The 15,160-nt window shown below is 34.9% G+C and overlaps 1 protein-coding gene across 1 annotated transcript; it reads right to left on the bottom strand.

The window, feature by feature from the left end:
• Positions 1-1,809: 1,809 nt before the first annotated feature.
• On the bottom strand, positions 1,810-13,928 carry PTP-ER (Protein tyrosine phosphatase-ERK/Enhancer of Ras1). The gene is made up of 4 exons (XM_089713251.1): positions 13,732-13,928; positions 9,176-9,317; positions 4,698-8,552; positions 1,810-4,316 (listed from the first exon to the last, which is right to left on the bottom strand). Exons 2-4 carry the CDS (start codon positions 9,299-9,301, stop codon positions 3,393-3,395), a joined length of 4,905 nt encoding a protein of 1,634 aa, XP_089569377.1. The 5' UTR covers positions 9,302-9,317; positions 13,732-13,928; the 3' UTR covers positions 1,810-3,392.
• Positions 13,929-15,160: the final 1,232 nt, after the last annotated feature.

Genomic DNA, 15,160 nt, shown 5'->3' with positions numbered 1-15,160 from the left:
TTCAATGTTGGAAGTTGGAACCAAGAGTGTCCATTGTCTTCGGCGGGGCAGCGTCGCGGTGGTGGTGATTGCCGTAATACTTTCTAACCTTCGGTTTTGGTTTCCAATCTGTTCATCCTGTAGCTACAATCCAAATTTGTCGTGAATTATCCGGTTCAGGAAAACTGGAACAAGCCATTGAATATTTCAGATATTTAATTAAATACACACTGCAGAATATATATTATTATTTCCCATAATAGTGGGTAACAATTTGTAGAAAAGTTGGCAACACAAAATTTTTTAGGTTAAAATTTATAATTGTTATTTTTGTGGTTTTTAAACAATGTATTCAAGTCAACAGCACGTGATACACAATATATTAACACGCTGAAATATCATGAAGGCCTATAAACTGATAAAGAGTTGTATACTTACGAGTGAAAAGACAATCCAGGCATTTTCGTTCCACTATCACTTTAACACCCTTTAACGCTACACCGCACCATGGTATTATTTTATAAGATATTAACAGTAAGTCTAAATCATTAAAAACCAAACATACCATGAATTACGTAACTTAGAACATGTAAAAACTATATTTTTAGGGAAGACGATAGTTAGCTGTCAAACTTTGTTTAGCAAAGTAGGTTTCTTTTCTTGAAAAAAGTGGCACGCTGGGTGAAACAAAAAATTTTATCGTTCTCTCTCATTTCTTTACACAACACCGGCATAAGTTGCTCTTTTTCTTGTGTGAATGCGACATAAATTATCAATTTGTCTATTGGTTTCTCTGTCTACGATAAACATGCATTTTACAATACCGGGTCAAGGAAACAGGTTCTTTATAAAAAAAATCATTTGCAAAAACATTTCGGGGACCAATAAAAATAAATCGCCGTTAAACCATTATGTTTTATTTCTTACCTTGGCGTATAAGGCATCCATGGCCGCTATTTAAACCGCATTAAATTATGGGAGTCTGGGCGAAAATAATTATGTAAAAATTTCATAATTATTTTGAATGGGTTCAACGCCATTTAAAATGATTAATACATGCTAAGGAGATAGCGTTAGTTTTATGAATATCCATATAAGGAAATGTTTGGCAATAAAGCAGTTTTTACTTCTTAGTGTATTTTTAGACTAGCTTTCCGCCTGCGGCTTCGCCCGCGTTTTCAAAAAAAAACCCGCATAGTTCCCGTTCCCGTGGGATTTCCGGGATAAAACCTAGCCTATGTCACTCAGAAATGATGTAGCTTTCCAACAGTGAAAGAATTTTTCAAATCTGCCAAGTAGTTTCGGAGCCTATTCAATTCATACAAACAAACAAACAAACAAAAAATCAAACCTTTCCTCTTTATAATATTTGTATAGATGAAATTTCGGTCAAGGTAGCCGTCCTAAGCTAGTCTAGTGAACAGATTACTCAATCCCATAGGAAAATAAATTAAAAATACATACTATAAAAATAACTACGGTAGTAAATTATAAGTTTTGTATCTAGGTACAGTTTCAAATTAGCAATTCAGCAAATTTTTATCATATTACGAATTATTTTAGTAGACATTTTTAATATATTTTGTAGTATTCTTGTTAATACGTACACATACGTATACTTAGAACAACATACACTTTTAAAGATTCTTAGGCTAGATATTCCAAATACATAACTGTATTATATATTTTGGCGCTTTTTATGCTTTTCAATATAAGAAAGTTTCCTCAAAAGAGCTATCATAAGAGGCAGGTAAAAACCATTTGCTTACTTATTTGGAATCTTGAAAAAATAATGTTTGAAAAAAAAGGTGAAAATAAAAAAAATAAAAATAAGAAAAAAATATTTATTATAAGAAATACAAATAAAATCTTGCCCTAGTATTTTAGAAGCGAAAAAATCATTGCAACCTATGTAGATATATATATATAATAAAATCGGAATTTTGACTAATGAAAACTTAAAAAAATAAAATAAAAACACAAAACAGAATTTTCCAACATACACTTTTATCATTCTCTTAATTATGTACAACAAAAAAAGATGCCCTTTTTATAAATTTTAAGCGCCAACTTAAAAAAAAAAATAACTATTTTTTTCGGTAAAGATTAGAATTTGACAGATTATAAATATTATTTCGTAATACTCAATCGAAAATAGAAAGAGAAAATTATGTTTATACGTAGTTCAAGAAAATATAAAAAGGTTTTTATTTAGTTTTGATGCTACAATGATAAAAGCGTAAAAATACTTCAGATAAATATAGTTCATAAAATAGTCTTGCAAAAATATACTGATTTGAACTCAATTCATTTTTAATCTGTACAAAGCTGATAAATATATAAAACTACTCTGCTTATAAAGGAATAAGGAAATTGTATTCAATTTTATTCAGTATATAAAAAAAAATATTTGTACTATACTGTGTATTTACGTGTTAAATTTAAAAATTATAATAAAAAACATTATACCTACCTCGAGAAACCAGGTCTAAAATGTTGTAAAATTCAGTAATTTTATTGAACTATATATTTTCAAATAAACACAAAAAAAAGACTTGATTTCTTGAAATAGGTTTTATATACATCAATATATTAGACACACATATTTACATTTACCTACTAAATATTAAAATATCAAAAAATACAAAATAAATAATAACATCAATATATTTTCTACCTAGCGCAATAAATATCGTAGTAATGTCAGTTTAAACTAAAATATACAACAAGTCGCTTTATATAAAGTAGGATTTGTGCAAAACGTATTTAAATATACTATTAACTATATTAAAACTAGGATTGGCTAATCTAATGCCCAATAAAAAAAAACAATGGCTCCGATGTGTCAATGTCAAAGCTCTTAAGAAATGACGTTTAATTCCCGCCATTTTTAATAAATAAAACCCCCCACTACAAAATTGTGCACATACATTGATACAAATTCATTTTAAAACTAGATTAAATTACTAAAATCACATACGTTTATGCGAAAAGATAAAATTCGGTAAGACAGATTTATTTCTGACTAGTTCCTATAACATTTAAACCATACATAAAATCGGATAATTAATTACTAGAGAAATCTACAGTTATGTTGCTTTTCCACCAATAATGTGCGAGGATGTGTAGCAAGGAATCTGTTTGTAAATAACCAATCATATCGCTTCAAACTTCAAACTAAATGAAGCGATATGATTGGTTGTTTGCAAACACATGCAACGCAACCTCGCACATCTCTGGTGGAAATGCACCCTAAGAGTTTACACAATTTTCGAGAAGTAACAGATTAACTACGCAAACAATATTCCAGTTATTAAAGTTTAAATATAGTAACTAGTCATGTGTTCTATCAATGTATGCACATCGAAAATTTCCTTTATCATATTATTACAAACAGCAAAACCCGCTTATAGCTATAATTCCGGCAAGCAGGCCTGCTCAAACAAACATAAAACTTTGTGAATAAGCTCATACTGTTCTGAATTTTGAACCATGCCCCCTCTATTCAACCTCATATTACAAACTATGCCTAAAACATCAACTTTTTGTTCATTCGTCAGTTGTTTAATGCCATTTAGTATAGCTATAAGACACCCCGTTCTGCCGATGCCAGCGGAGCAATGTACTATAGTAGGAGGGGATAGGTTTTCGGAAGAAAAGTTCAAGGGAGTGGAAACATTTATTTTAATAGGACATGGGGATAAAGATTGGAGAGGAGGGAACACGAATTTAGAGTCGGGTTTCGGGCTCTCCCCACATTTGCACTTATTATCATCACTTTCATCGCAACTGGTGGCAAAATCGTAGAAATCATCTGTCAAAACGTCCAAACTTAGATTTAATAGAGCGTTGACATCTTTGGGACACTTATGGTCGGCCCAATTGTGGAACCAATAATGGTACACTGTTACACTATCACTATTTTCACCGATATCACTTGGTTCATTTGTTTCACTGCTTTCGGCACTTTCACTTGTCTTTCCTTTCTCATATCGTACGTCAAGCTTGCGTATCGTGTAACCCGACTTTTTTATCAAACCGATGTTTTTTATTCTGAAACTGTTTGCTGATTTTTCATCTCCAACATCTGGGATCTCTGAATTTTCAATGACAATTTCCTCATTCACTTCTAGAGGGAAGTATTTTTCGCATTTCTGCCTGTTGTTTTCCACGAAGTTTGTCAGCATGATTATTTTTTGTATCACAGGTATGGAACCTTGTGGTTTTTGATGTAAGAAATCTGTGTTATTCTGTCGAACCATCAGCCAGAAGTCGTACATTGTGTTCTGTAATGGACCTTGAGTTGCGATGTAACTGTTCTTTGTGTATTCGTGCCCCTGAAATATACATTAAATAAATACAATTAATATAAAAGAGATAAGAATTATAATAATGTGATTTTATCAGTACTGGCCAAGTGTTGGGTAAGGTATTTAATAGTTATTTTAATAATGCAATTAAAGCTAACAAAAAATCATTCAAATTATGCGTTCCTTAATTATAATTCATGTAATTAACCGGACTTCCTTTCAATGTAAAATAATTAAATATTTTAATTTATAATTTTTAAATAATGATGCAATGGACATGTATTACGAGATTCAAATTAATGTTTATGAATTAAATAAAATAATTTCATAGCCTCATTAATATGCATAAGACCCACTTTTTTACTTTGATCAGAAAATAAAACTAATTTAAGTTAAACGTAAGCTCACCTTAATAAAATTGGCATTAATATATCCCTCACTGCACGCAGTCTCCGCTCGCAAAATGAACCTAGAGTGTTCGTTCGGCAATATCGTCTTATATCTATTCTTTGGATGCGACCCAGACACTATTGGTTTCTCCTGAAAATTCGTGGGCATATCCCAAAATTCCTGGTGCAAGTTCCTCAACAACATTTTCTGGTACTCAGAGCACGGTTGAGACAACTCCGGTATCACCATTTGGGGGTTTTCTTTGGACATGTCTTCGCCGACACGGCCACTGCAACAGTGTTGGCCTTCGTTCGAACTAAGACACTTCACTTTTGAATAGCCGTTCTGGAAAACATCGTTCAAATCCTTCAGTTGCTGACGACTGAGCACGCTTGACGCATTTTGCAAATGCTGCATATTGGCTAAATAAAGTCTGAAATCTTCTGATGTGCTTTGCGGACTTAGCGGTTTCGTCGTTATATTTCTAACAAAACCAGCTTGGAAATTTGGATCTTCTTGCCGTCCGAAGGCATATATTATTTCATTCTCCTGATCGCCGCACACATAGGTTAAATTTTGCGGATAGTCTGGATCATATGACGTTGACCATAAATTGTCGTGCGAACCAAAACCCATACATTTTTCTGAAGTACGCAACCCCTTTCTGTTTTTATACGATTTCGGGATTAAATTCTCCGTGCTTAACGACTTCCTGTGTTTATCTCTATGCGGTAAGTCTTTAAGATTGGTTTCGATCATTGTTTCGTCGATTTCCAAATCTCTGGGCTCTTGCGGTTGAATATTTAGCGTTAGAGAGGTATTTGAACTGCGTCTTTCTAGTATACCTTTGCGAGGTTCCGGGTTATCTATGCTATGATTGCTGTTATATCTACTTAAATTACACGACGAGCCATTTAGATTATAATTGGATATACTGAGACCGCGATTGGTCGATAACTGGGGGTTAGATGTATTTATATTTAAAGTTAGAGAAGTATTCGAACTTCTACGTTCCAAAAGACCTTTCTTTTGACCAACTTTGGCTTCTTTATTCAATGAACTGTTGCTTGAATGTCGACTGAGATTGTTTGATAGTATGTTCAATGTTAGACTATTGTTCGAGCCACGCCGTTGTAATAGACAATTCTTTGATACTTCTCCTGATAGATTGGTGTTTGATGAACATATAACGCGTGTTGTAGGTGTTATATGCTCCATGGGAACCATAGACGCGTTTGAGTCACGTCTTTCTAAAGATAACCTTTTTTGTCTGCCATCAGAATTGAGGCTAAAATTTGAAATACTCGTCCTGACGGTTGTTAAGTTATGACACGAAGTTCCTGTACTGCTTAGCGAACAATTAGATCCTTGCAAGCTATGCGTACTAAGCATTAAACTTTGATTCGAATTTCTTCTGTGCAATTTCTTTGCTAATTTCTCGTCTTCAGCACTTGGCTCAAAATCATCACTAGGCACTCCCTCCGGAAGCGTTTTCAAATTCGTACTGGACACGCTTAAATTTTGCTTATAGTTTAATAAATTCGAACCTAAAGTTTGACCAGTGTCTAAATGATAGCCAGGTTTGTCAGCGCCAGCTATGCTTATTTCTGGTGTACCATCTACCATGTTCTCATCGAATGAACCCATGGTGCGTCCCATGCGTGACGTACTTGGCTGATATAGCATTAAACTAGCGTGATTTTCGCGTAAAAATATCCCACTGTCTTGTCCTTTCATTAATAAGCGACGTTGTTCTGCATTACTTTGTATCGAGTTGTAACCGAATTTACCACCAGTTGTATCATGTTTAATATTCTTCTGAGCTAATATTCGTTTTAACTGTCGCTTCGGCGTATTAGGAACTGAAATCGAATTCTGTGGTACTTCTAATGATTTCTTTGGTAATACAGAACACGCGTCTGCTTCTGATGAATCTAATGATGTCGCTTTTATTTTTAATGTAGGCGTTCTAACTTTGTTCTCATTTGCGTGAGAATATAGCCTTTCGAATTCCAACAGTTCCTTCTCCAGATCACTGTCTCGTTTGGTTAAATCTATTGTTAGATTTCTCAAGTTCTTTCGTTTTCGTTTTAAATCTGCTTCAGCAGACGTCGTAGCCCCATCATCAGATGTAACAGTTATTTCAAATTCCTTTGGCGAAAATCTAGGCATATATAAAAACGATTGAGTGTCGGAACTTTGCCGTAAACATTTCTTTTGTACAAGATTAGGCGATTTTGGCTCTTCGGATTCTAATTCAACTTTCTGATCCACATCGAATTTAAAGGCTGGTTTTTCAGCACTTGGCGTTTTAGGAAATCGTTCCACATCTTCACAGGATGTACTTATTTCTTGATTCTTGTACGCTTCGTTCATTTGATCCTTTATCTGTTTAGCAATAGGTAAACCGAGGTTTTGTTCGATTATTTTCGCATTATCTGAATCTAACGAGATCGATTTTAGTCTTTGTCGTCTGGCATGCGCCGTGTTGGCGTTCGGAGTTAATTCGCGTTTTTCAAAATCACCCTTCGGTTCGATACCCAGAGAGTCTATTTTGGCACAGCAATCGACCACATCTTTCTCTATAACCGTAACCTTATTGGCGGATTCAGTCTTCGTTACATCATCACATTTATGAATGTTAACTTCTACGTTTTTATAGTTAGTGTCGCAACTGTTATGCCGTCTGTATTTTTTAATTTCTTTATCAGCTGGCGGTGTAAACCTTTCTCTTTCAATCGAATTCCTTCCACCATATCGCTTCGGTCGTGGCGAGATTCTAGGAGCGCTCTCTTCTACGGCGGCCACATTTTCAAAGGTGAAATAATTTTCCTTATTATAACTATGCACTCTAGGGCTAGGTCGAGCACTAAGAATTTTTGGGGAATTAGGTTTTTCGGGTAAGCCATTTGCACGATGTAAATTATCATTTAACAACCTTGGTGATTGAGGAACTTCAGTTTCTCTAGGAGTTTCCGGGAAAAATTTAGGTGACCTAACGGTGTCATAGTACACAGATTTAGGTGATGGCTCCGCAAAGAACATCGGGGACACCATTTCGGGGGGTGTATAAAATCGAGGGGAACTTATATTCTCAGCTAAAAGTTTGGGTGAAAAATCGAATTTAGTTGCGGATGACTTTTCTTTTGCCGAACTGCATTCAACTATGCGAGGCGAATTTTGCATCTCTAGCCTCTCTTGGTGACCTTCCAATGCTGGTGTTTCAGTGACACTGCACATATGAAGCCTAGTGCTCACAGATCTAAATCTTCTTAAGTTTCCAGGTGAAATATCCTTGTCGACATCACGCGGGGAGCTCGGCGGTCGTTCCCCCATCTCCTTCAAATCTTCGCCTTTCTCACACAGCTTTTTAAGTGCGTCGGGACCGAAACCGAAAACGTCAACCTTATCTGACTTCGCGCTTGTAATGAAGGGTGATTTTTCGTCTTTTTCAAGCGACGGGGATCTGGTAGCGCTGTATTTTTTAGCTCGGGATTCACGTGAAAGATCAGCACCTAGATCGGTATTGACAATCTGCGCTAGGGGCCGCGGAATCGCCGCGTATTTATAATCAAACGGTCGCTTGTGTATCCACTGTTCGGGCAGAGGTAGTTTCGGTATTCCTCGGAACTCGGGCGCCGGATGCCTAGGTACCGGCGGTGCTTTGGAGCTAGAGGGTTGTGGATCTGACGGCTGAGGCACGTGTGTGTTTTGGATAAAGTTTTGTACGATGACGATTTGCGGGGGTCGCGGGTGTATCGACTGGACAGTGTCGGGGTGTGTGTGTGCGGGGTGTGTGTGTGTGGGGGGCGGGGCGGGGGGCGCGGCGCGGGCGCGCGGCACGCGCGTCACACCGCCGCACACTATGTGCACCTGTAAATTTTTAATTATTATACATATAACTTACATCTACATACATTAATAAGTTGATTAATTCAATGTAAGTACACGTTACGATGTAGCTGCATCAAATTCTTTCAAATGTCAAGAAAATTAATGTAATATTTTAAGTTATAACAAATTTTTCTAGTAAATAATAGCAGTGGGTATGCTCATAAATACCTATTCATTTATTGATCTATCTTTAATCTAATTAATAACTCAGGCCAATTAATAACTCAGGCCCCGGAATCACAGACACAATAGAAAATCTATTGTGTCGTGGACCGATCGGGCTGTTCGGGGCTCAATGGGTTAATCATTGATTTTGTTGCAGATCTACGGTCAACTTATATTCAAATTTTAGCAAATTTAATTTATTTGCCAAAATTCATAATTCATAAATTCTTCATTCATAAAGCACTTCTGAGGGCATCTGCGCAATATTATCACTTATTTTATGGCGTTGCCATGGTCACGCATGCACAGAGCGCAAATACACTCGATTAATTGCGTTGCCATGGTAACGTATGCACAGAGCACAGATACACTCGCCGCACAGCGTTGCCATGGTAACACACTCGGCGAACGGCGTTACCATAACAACACACACGCACCTGTGTGACCTGCGGCGCGGCGCCGGCCGGCTGCCGCTTGCCGCTAGCGCGCCGGCAGAGCGCGAGCAGCACTAGCAGCGCGGCCGCCAGCGCGCCGCACCAGACGCCCGCCTGCGCGCCCCACATGCCCCCGCCCTCACATCTGCGCAAACGAAATAAACTTTGCGATAACAAATAGAATACAATCAAACGAAATAAACTTTTCAATAAGACACGCAAAATAGAATACAATAAAATTATCGATGAGAGTATGAGACATACAAATACTAGAATACATTCAAACGAAATTAATTTTTCGATGAGACACACGAATAATTTTTTTATAACAAATGAGATGAAGCATGTGGTGGCATTAAACACTACATAGTATAAAACAAAGTCGCTTTCTGTCCCTATGTCCCTTTGTATGCTTAAATCTTTAAAACTACGCAACGGATTTTGATGCTTTTTTTCCAATAGATAGAGTGATTCAAGAGGAAGGTTTTAGTATATAATTTATTATGTTTTAGACAACGCGGGCGAAGCCGCGGGCGGTAAGCTAGTCTAATATATACTAATATTATAAAGCTGAAGAGTTTGTTTTAACGCGCTAATCTCAGGAACTACTGGTCCGATTTGAAAAATTCTTTCGGTCTTAGATAAGTCATTTACCGAGGAAAGGAAGGCTATAGGCTATATATCATCACGCTAACACCAACAGGAACGAAGCCACGCGGGTGAACCGCGGGGCGCGGCTAGTATAAATATAAAGTCTAAACTCACCTTAGTATATTTATTCCATTATAAGGTATTATTACCAAATACATTTTCATTATTTTAAACTTTACTATCACAACATTAAAATTCATTCAACACACACACTTTAATATCAACACTTATCAAACTTATATACTTTCAAAAACCAAAAACAAATCACAATTAAATTATAAAAACAAACAAAAACCATTCATAAACAATAATATTTAGACATTTTAGTACTTTGCACTGCGCTGTATGAAATCCAACGTTAAACTAATATTTTATAGCAACAAAAGATACATTGTTGATTCACAGATAAAATAATCATATGGTGAGATTACTAAGAAACTGTGAATCACCAATGACAGGTTAGGGCATACCCTGTCACTATATTATTCACTATCTGTGCCCTGCGATTTTACCCACATTGCTCCACTCCTGTTGGTCTTAGCATGATGATATATGGGTAGTTCTATAACAAGAGGTTTTACATCTATTGAGGAGACGGCTAAGGAGAAAAGTTGGAGTTTTTCCATCAAACATATATATCATGACTTTTGGCCCGTTTATGTATCTATTCACGTAAGGGCAAGTTACTTTATAGATATTTTGTCACTTTTTTGATGGCCAGGGTAAATACATCAGGCAGGGTAGAGACATGAAGATCAGGGTAGATACGTATTTGACCAGGGGAGAGAATTAGAAGCAATAAAACAAAGAATACAATATAAATAATCGACTTTTATTAAAGATTGTACTTGAAACTTATAATCAGGCAACATTTTTTATCACATGTATTTATTTATTAATCAGGCTAGGTATCGTATTAATCATAAATCAGACTTTTAATAATTATTTATCACTAATTTTATACTATCTAATTACAGCCTTTTTTCAAACCAAAACGAAAATAAATGAACATGTTTTAATTATAAAATACAATTATAATATAGCAAATTGAAGGCATTCTCTTGCCTATATGAACAAAAAATCCTTTCCTTGCCTTTTTTTCAAATCTAAAACGAAAATAAATGAATATGTTTTAATTATAAAATACAAATATTATATAACAAATTAAAGGCATCCTCTTGCCTATATGAACAAAAAATAAAATTGTTAAGCTTTCTCAAACACATTGACAGACTTTTTGAAGGAGTAGAACATCCTCTGCCCTTTCAAAACAATATTTGGCGTAGGTAGTGTCTCAACAACCTGACTTTCTGAGATGAATGATACATCTTTTTCATCAACTTTGAATAATTTTCCAGTGTTATCTGCAATTTTACAAAAAACTACCTGTATCTCGTCATCTTCTTCCAAACCCGTACACATGGCCACATAACGGTACTCTGTTTCTTTGGTTAATAATTTGACTAGAATAAAGTCACCGTTCTTTAGTATTTTTTTGGATGTCGACGGTTGTTGAGTATCTATTATTTGGTGTTTGCCATTTTTTGGAGTTATTGTTTTTTGAATGTCAAATGGAGTCTCATTTTCGGACTCTGTATCCGGTCCGTAAATATCCTCGACTTTTTTGACTGATTTCTGGATCATTTTTAATCTTTTGATATCGTATTTTCTCTGCTTCACGTTTCTTCTGTAATTTTTCTTCACGTATTAACTTTTTCGGTGGTGCCATAATCGAAAACAATATTAATAATAATGAAAAGCTAGCACTCAAATATAAACTCATTCAAAACACAGACACTACAAGTATTAGAAAATAACACACACAAAATGTACTACGATCGAGCAATTTTAACAGATAAAACGATACACTACAACAGACCCAATATTAAAATTCATGATAAAAACAAAAAACCAGCATACATTATTGATATTGCAGTCCCTAATTCACATTACCTACTTAAAACCATCACTGAAAAAATAAATAAATACACAGAGTTACAGGAAGAAATAAACAGAATATGGAATGTTAGTAAAGTATACATAGTACCGATAGTTATTTCCACTACAGGAATAGTCCCTAAATACTAACACCACAGTTTGAAGTTAATAGAATTACCACATAACACATATATTAATCTACAAAAAGCAGCCATTTTTAACACTTGCAGGATTGTGCGAAAGTTTATGCAGAGTGACGAAACACCTCACAACACACCTACTTAAATAAGTCTCAAATGGCAGTTACTTGGCTAAAAAGCCCGTATCTGTCATTTCACTCTAACGGTTTTAAACCGAGAATAAACGAAGATTCCCAAATAATGATAACAGTATAAATACGATGCATATTATCTCCCCTGGTCAGTAAGTCTCTTCCCTGGCAATAATCTCACCAGGGGAAATACGCCAGGGGAAAGACGTTTTCATGACATAATGAATTATTTTGATTCACACAACAAATGTTTTAGTTGATAATAAAGCAAGCTTTGACTATTACAGTATTACTAAGTTCGGACAGGAAATGCAAATAAATTAAGTGATTATTATAACTTTTATTACTTACCAGTGGAGAGACACAATGTCCTTGCGAAACCGTTACATCGCACGAACGCGTCGGAACAACTGTCAAATGGCGTCGATCTAACCGTTTCTGTGCTGAGTATTGCTAACTTCACGTCGTTACATGTCGCTCAGCGCGTTAGGGAATATGGCCGTCTGATATTTTATATTACAGCGGCGGTGCGAATATTGCCAGGGTAGATACACAAAAAGAGCGGGACAAAAATAAAGTTTAAAAATTATTGAAAATAAACAAATATTGTTCAATTTTTCTTTAATAACATTTAAGTGTATTTACTTAAATTTGAGGTAAACATAGTTTGCTTTATCAAATAATATAAAGAGTGAATGTATTGTATGTTAGTTAAGCTGAAACCGATAAGGGGACAGGCCAGGGTAGGGACTTTTTTACATTTTATAACGAATTTTACAAAAATATGCTTTAATTGGATATTTAATTGTAATGTTATTTAATAAAGGGCATTGAAGTGGTGTGATTCATTGCACAAAAAAGCAATGCATAGATCAAAAAAACACTTTTACATAGATTTCCGTAGTAGTCACCTCTTATCATAGAATTACCCATATAGCCTATAGCCTTCTTCGATAGATGGGCTATCTAACACCAAAATAGTATTTCAAATTGGACAAAAGTTCCTGAGATTAGCGCGTTCAAACAAACAAACTCTCAGATTTATAATAATAATAAGATTTAAAAGCATGTGCATGATTTTTACTTTAATAGTTTCTTAGTAAAGCTGTAGTGAATTCTGCTAATGTTTATAACATAGTTTATAAATATATAACCTGTTTTGTGGAAGTATAGATGATAATATATGTTTATATTTTGCTTGGAGATTTGATTACTTTTTTTTTTAATACCTTAGCAAGTATTTTTATAATGTGTTATTGGCAGAGGTTGGTGACTATATGTGAAACAAAATAAATTATAACATAAGATATAAAAAATAGCGCCATTTGCGAAAAGGTACATTTAATTCAGCCATATTTACTGTATTTGTATATATATCACATTCTTTATTCCCATGTCAAAATTATCGGTAATCATTGGAAAATTTAATCGGCACGACCCGATCTCGATATATAGATCGTGAGTTGTAATTTACTCGTTCTATTTGTGGTTGTGACACATAACTTATGTAGTTATGATAAACGTATGGAGTAGTAAATATGACTATCTAAGGCCAATCTTTGATGAGACCTCGGAACAAGGATGAACTACTACGTTGCAGAATTATCGCATTGATGATGTCAATATAATATCTTCGCTGGCTTTAACTGTGTATGCACAAATCTAGTCCTAAAATAAAATATGACAGCCAAATACGTACCGTTCATCAAATTCGGATGTGCAATTGTAATTTCTCGTATGCCACCATGTGACAATTATTACGGCGTACACGTAAAAAACAGACACAAACACTAGATCACGTCACTAGTTTTATTTTCGCTATAAATGGTCGTTTTCAATGAAAATATCGCACGTTTTCAAGAGAACTTGCCCGAGTTTTGACATTCCTTGCGGCCATTTTTCTCTGGAATCTGGATGAAACAACAGACAGATGTTGCCAGTAACTCGCGGATAAATTTGCCCAAATTCAGGGAAATTTGAAATACTTTTTTTTAGTTCGGTGACTTGATTTTAAAAAAAATTAGCTTACTCTCCGTTTTATTTACATTGAAATACTCTTAAAACGTTTAGATTATACCAACAATATTATTTCTTATCACACCAAACGTTGCAATACGATATAAAAGCAACAAGACACGAAACAGCCAAACACGAATCGCGGAAGTTGAAAAGACTACAATTCCTGTAAAATCAGGAAGTTACCCGGCTAGCCCGGCGCTTGGCGTGGCTCATTCCATTCAGGTCTTATGCACATGCGCGGTTTTGGTAAAGTATGCCACTAGGGCATCGACTGTCCCTGCACCAGGTCATCGCTTACCTATCGTTTACTATGTAGGTCGCAAACTGTACTAGATGTTTTGTAAACGACATTATGAAGGTCTTTTGTCATTATATGCATCATATGGTTTTATTGGCTCAGACTTTATTTTCTTGCTGTTGACTCAATCAATTCCTTTGTTTATCGTTACAAAGATAAAAGATGTTTTGTTTTTTAAGATTACAGTTTAATTAAAAATATATAAATTTATTTTGCTTTTCTTGGTTATAACCGACTCTTTGTTCGGTGGATCGATATTTTCATACATTTAAGCTTATTTCTTAGTACGAATTTATCAATGACCCAATTAGAAAGACCCAATAGATACATACCTATTTGCAGCTATGAGAATTATCAAGGGAATAAAACTAATATATTAATGTGAAAGAAAACCACATCAAAATTTGACCAGTCGTTTTTGTTTGACCAATGAAGTAAATATCAATCAATAATAATTAGTATGTGTCATCCAGGACTATTTCTTTATGTTATCTTTAATGTCCAAACAGTGTTTTCATAACATTTAGTAAGCATGATGTTAATAAATATTCATTAGTAGGAACATATCTTTATATTTACGCAATGTATGCCGATCGATACCTACTTCATTTCATTATAGTTGGGTAAACAAGCCTATATCCTTTGTTTATGAACTCTATCTTCTCTTAGGTAATCGTAATATCAATATTTAATGTTAAAGTCCCATCCTAGTGGACAGCTAATATAAATAAATGTATTTTACACAATAAATTGCCATTGTTAGCCACAATAGCATGAATAGCATTCAACAAGTTATCCACATTTCAGTGCG

The sequence above is a fragment of the Colias philodice genome, chromosome 30 (assembly GCF_061535455.1).
Source record: "Colias philodice isolate Cphi_HAF_F1 chromosome 30, ilColPhil1 Martin Lab GWU primary, whole genome shotgun sequence".
NCBI classification, from domain to species: domain Eukaryota; kingdom Metazoa; phylum Arthropoda; class Insecta; order Lepidoptera; family Pieridae; genus Colias; species Colias philodice.
The sequence above is the reverse complement of the archived record's forward strand: the minus strand, read 5'-3'. Positions and strand labels throughout refer to the sequence as shown.

Coding starts and splice junctions, on each gene's coding strand:
- PTP-ER (XM_089713251.1), bottom strand. CDS start 9,301: ATGTGGGGCGCGCAGGCGGGCGTCTGGTGCGGCGCGCTGGCGGCCGCG. Junction 8,553..9,175: donor CCGCGCCGCAGGTCACACAG/GTGCGTGTGTGT, acceptor AAAAATTTACAG/GTGCACATAGTGTGCGGCGG. Junction 4,317..4,697: donor TTAATGCCAATTTTATTAAG/GTGAGCTTACGT, acceptor TGTATATTTCAG/GGGCACGAATACACAAAGAA.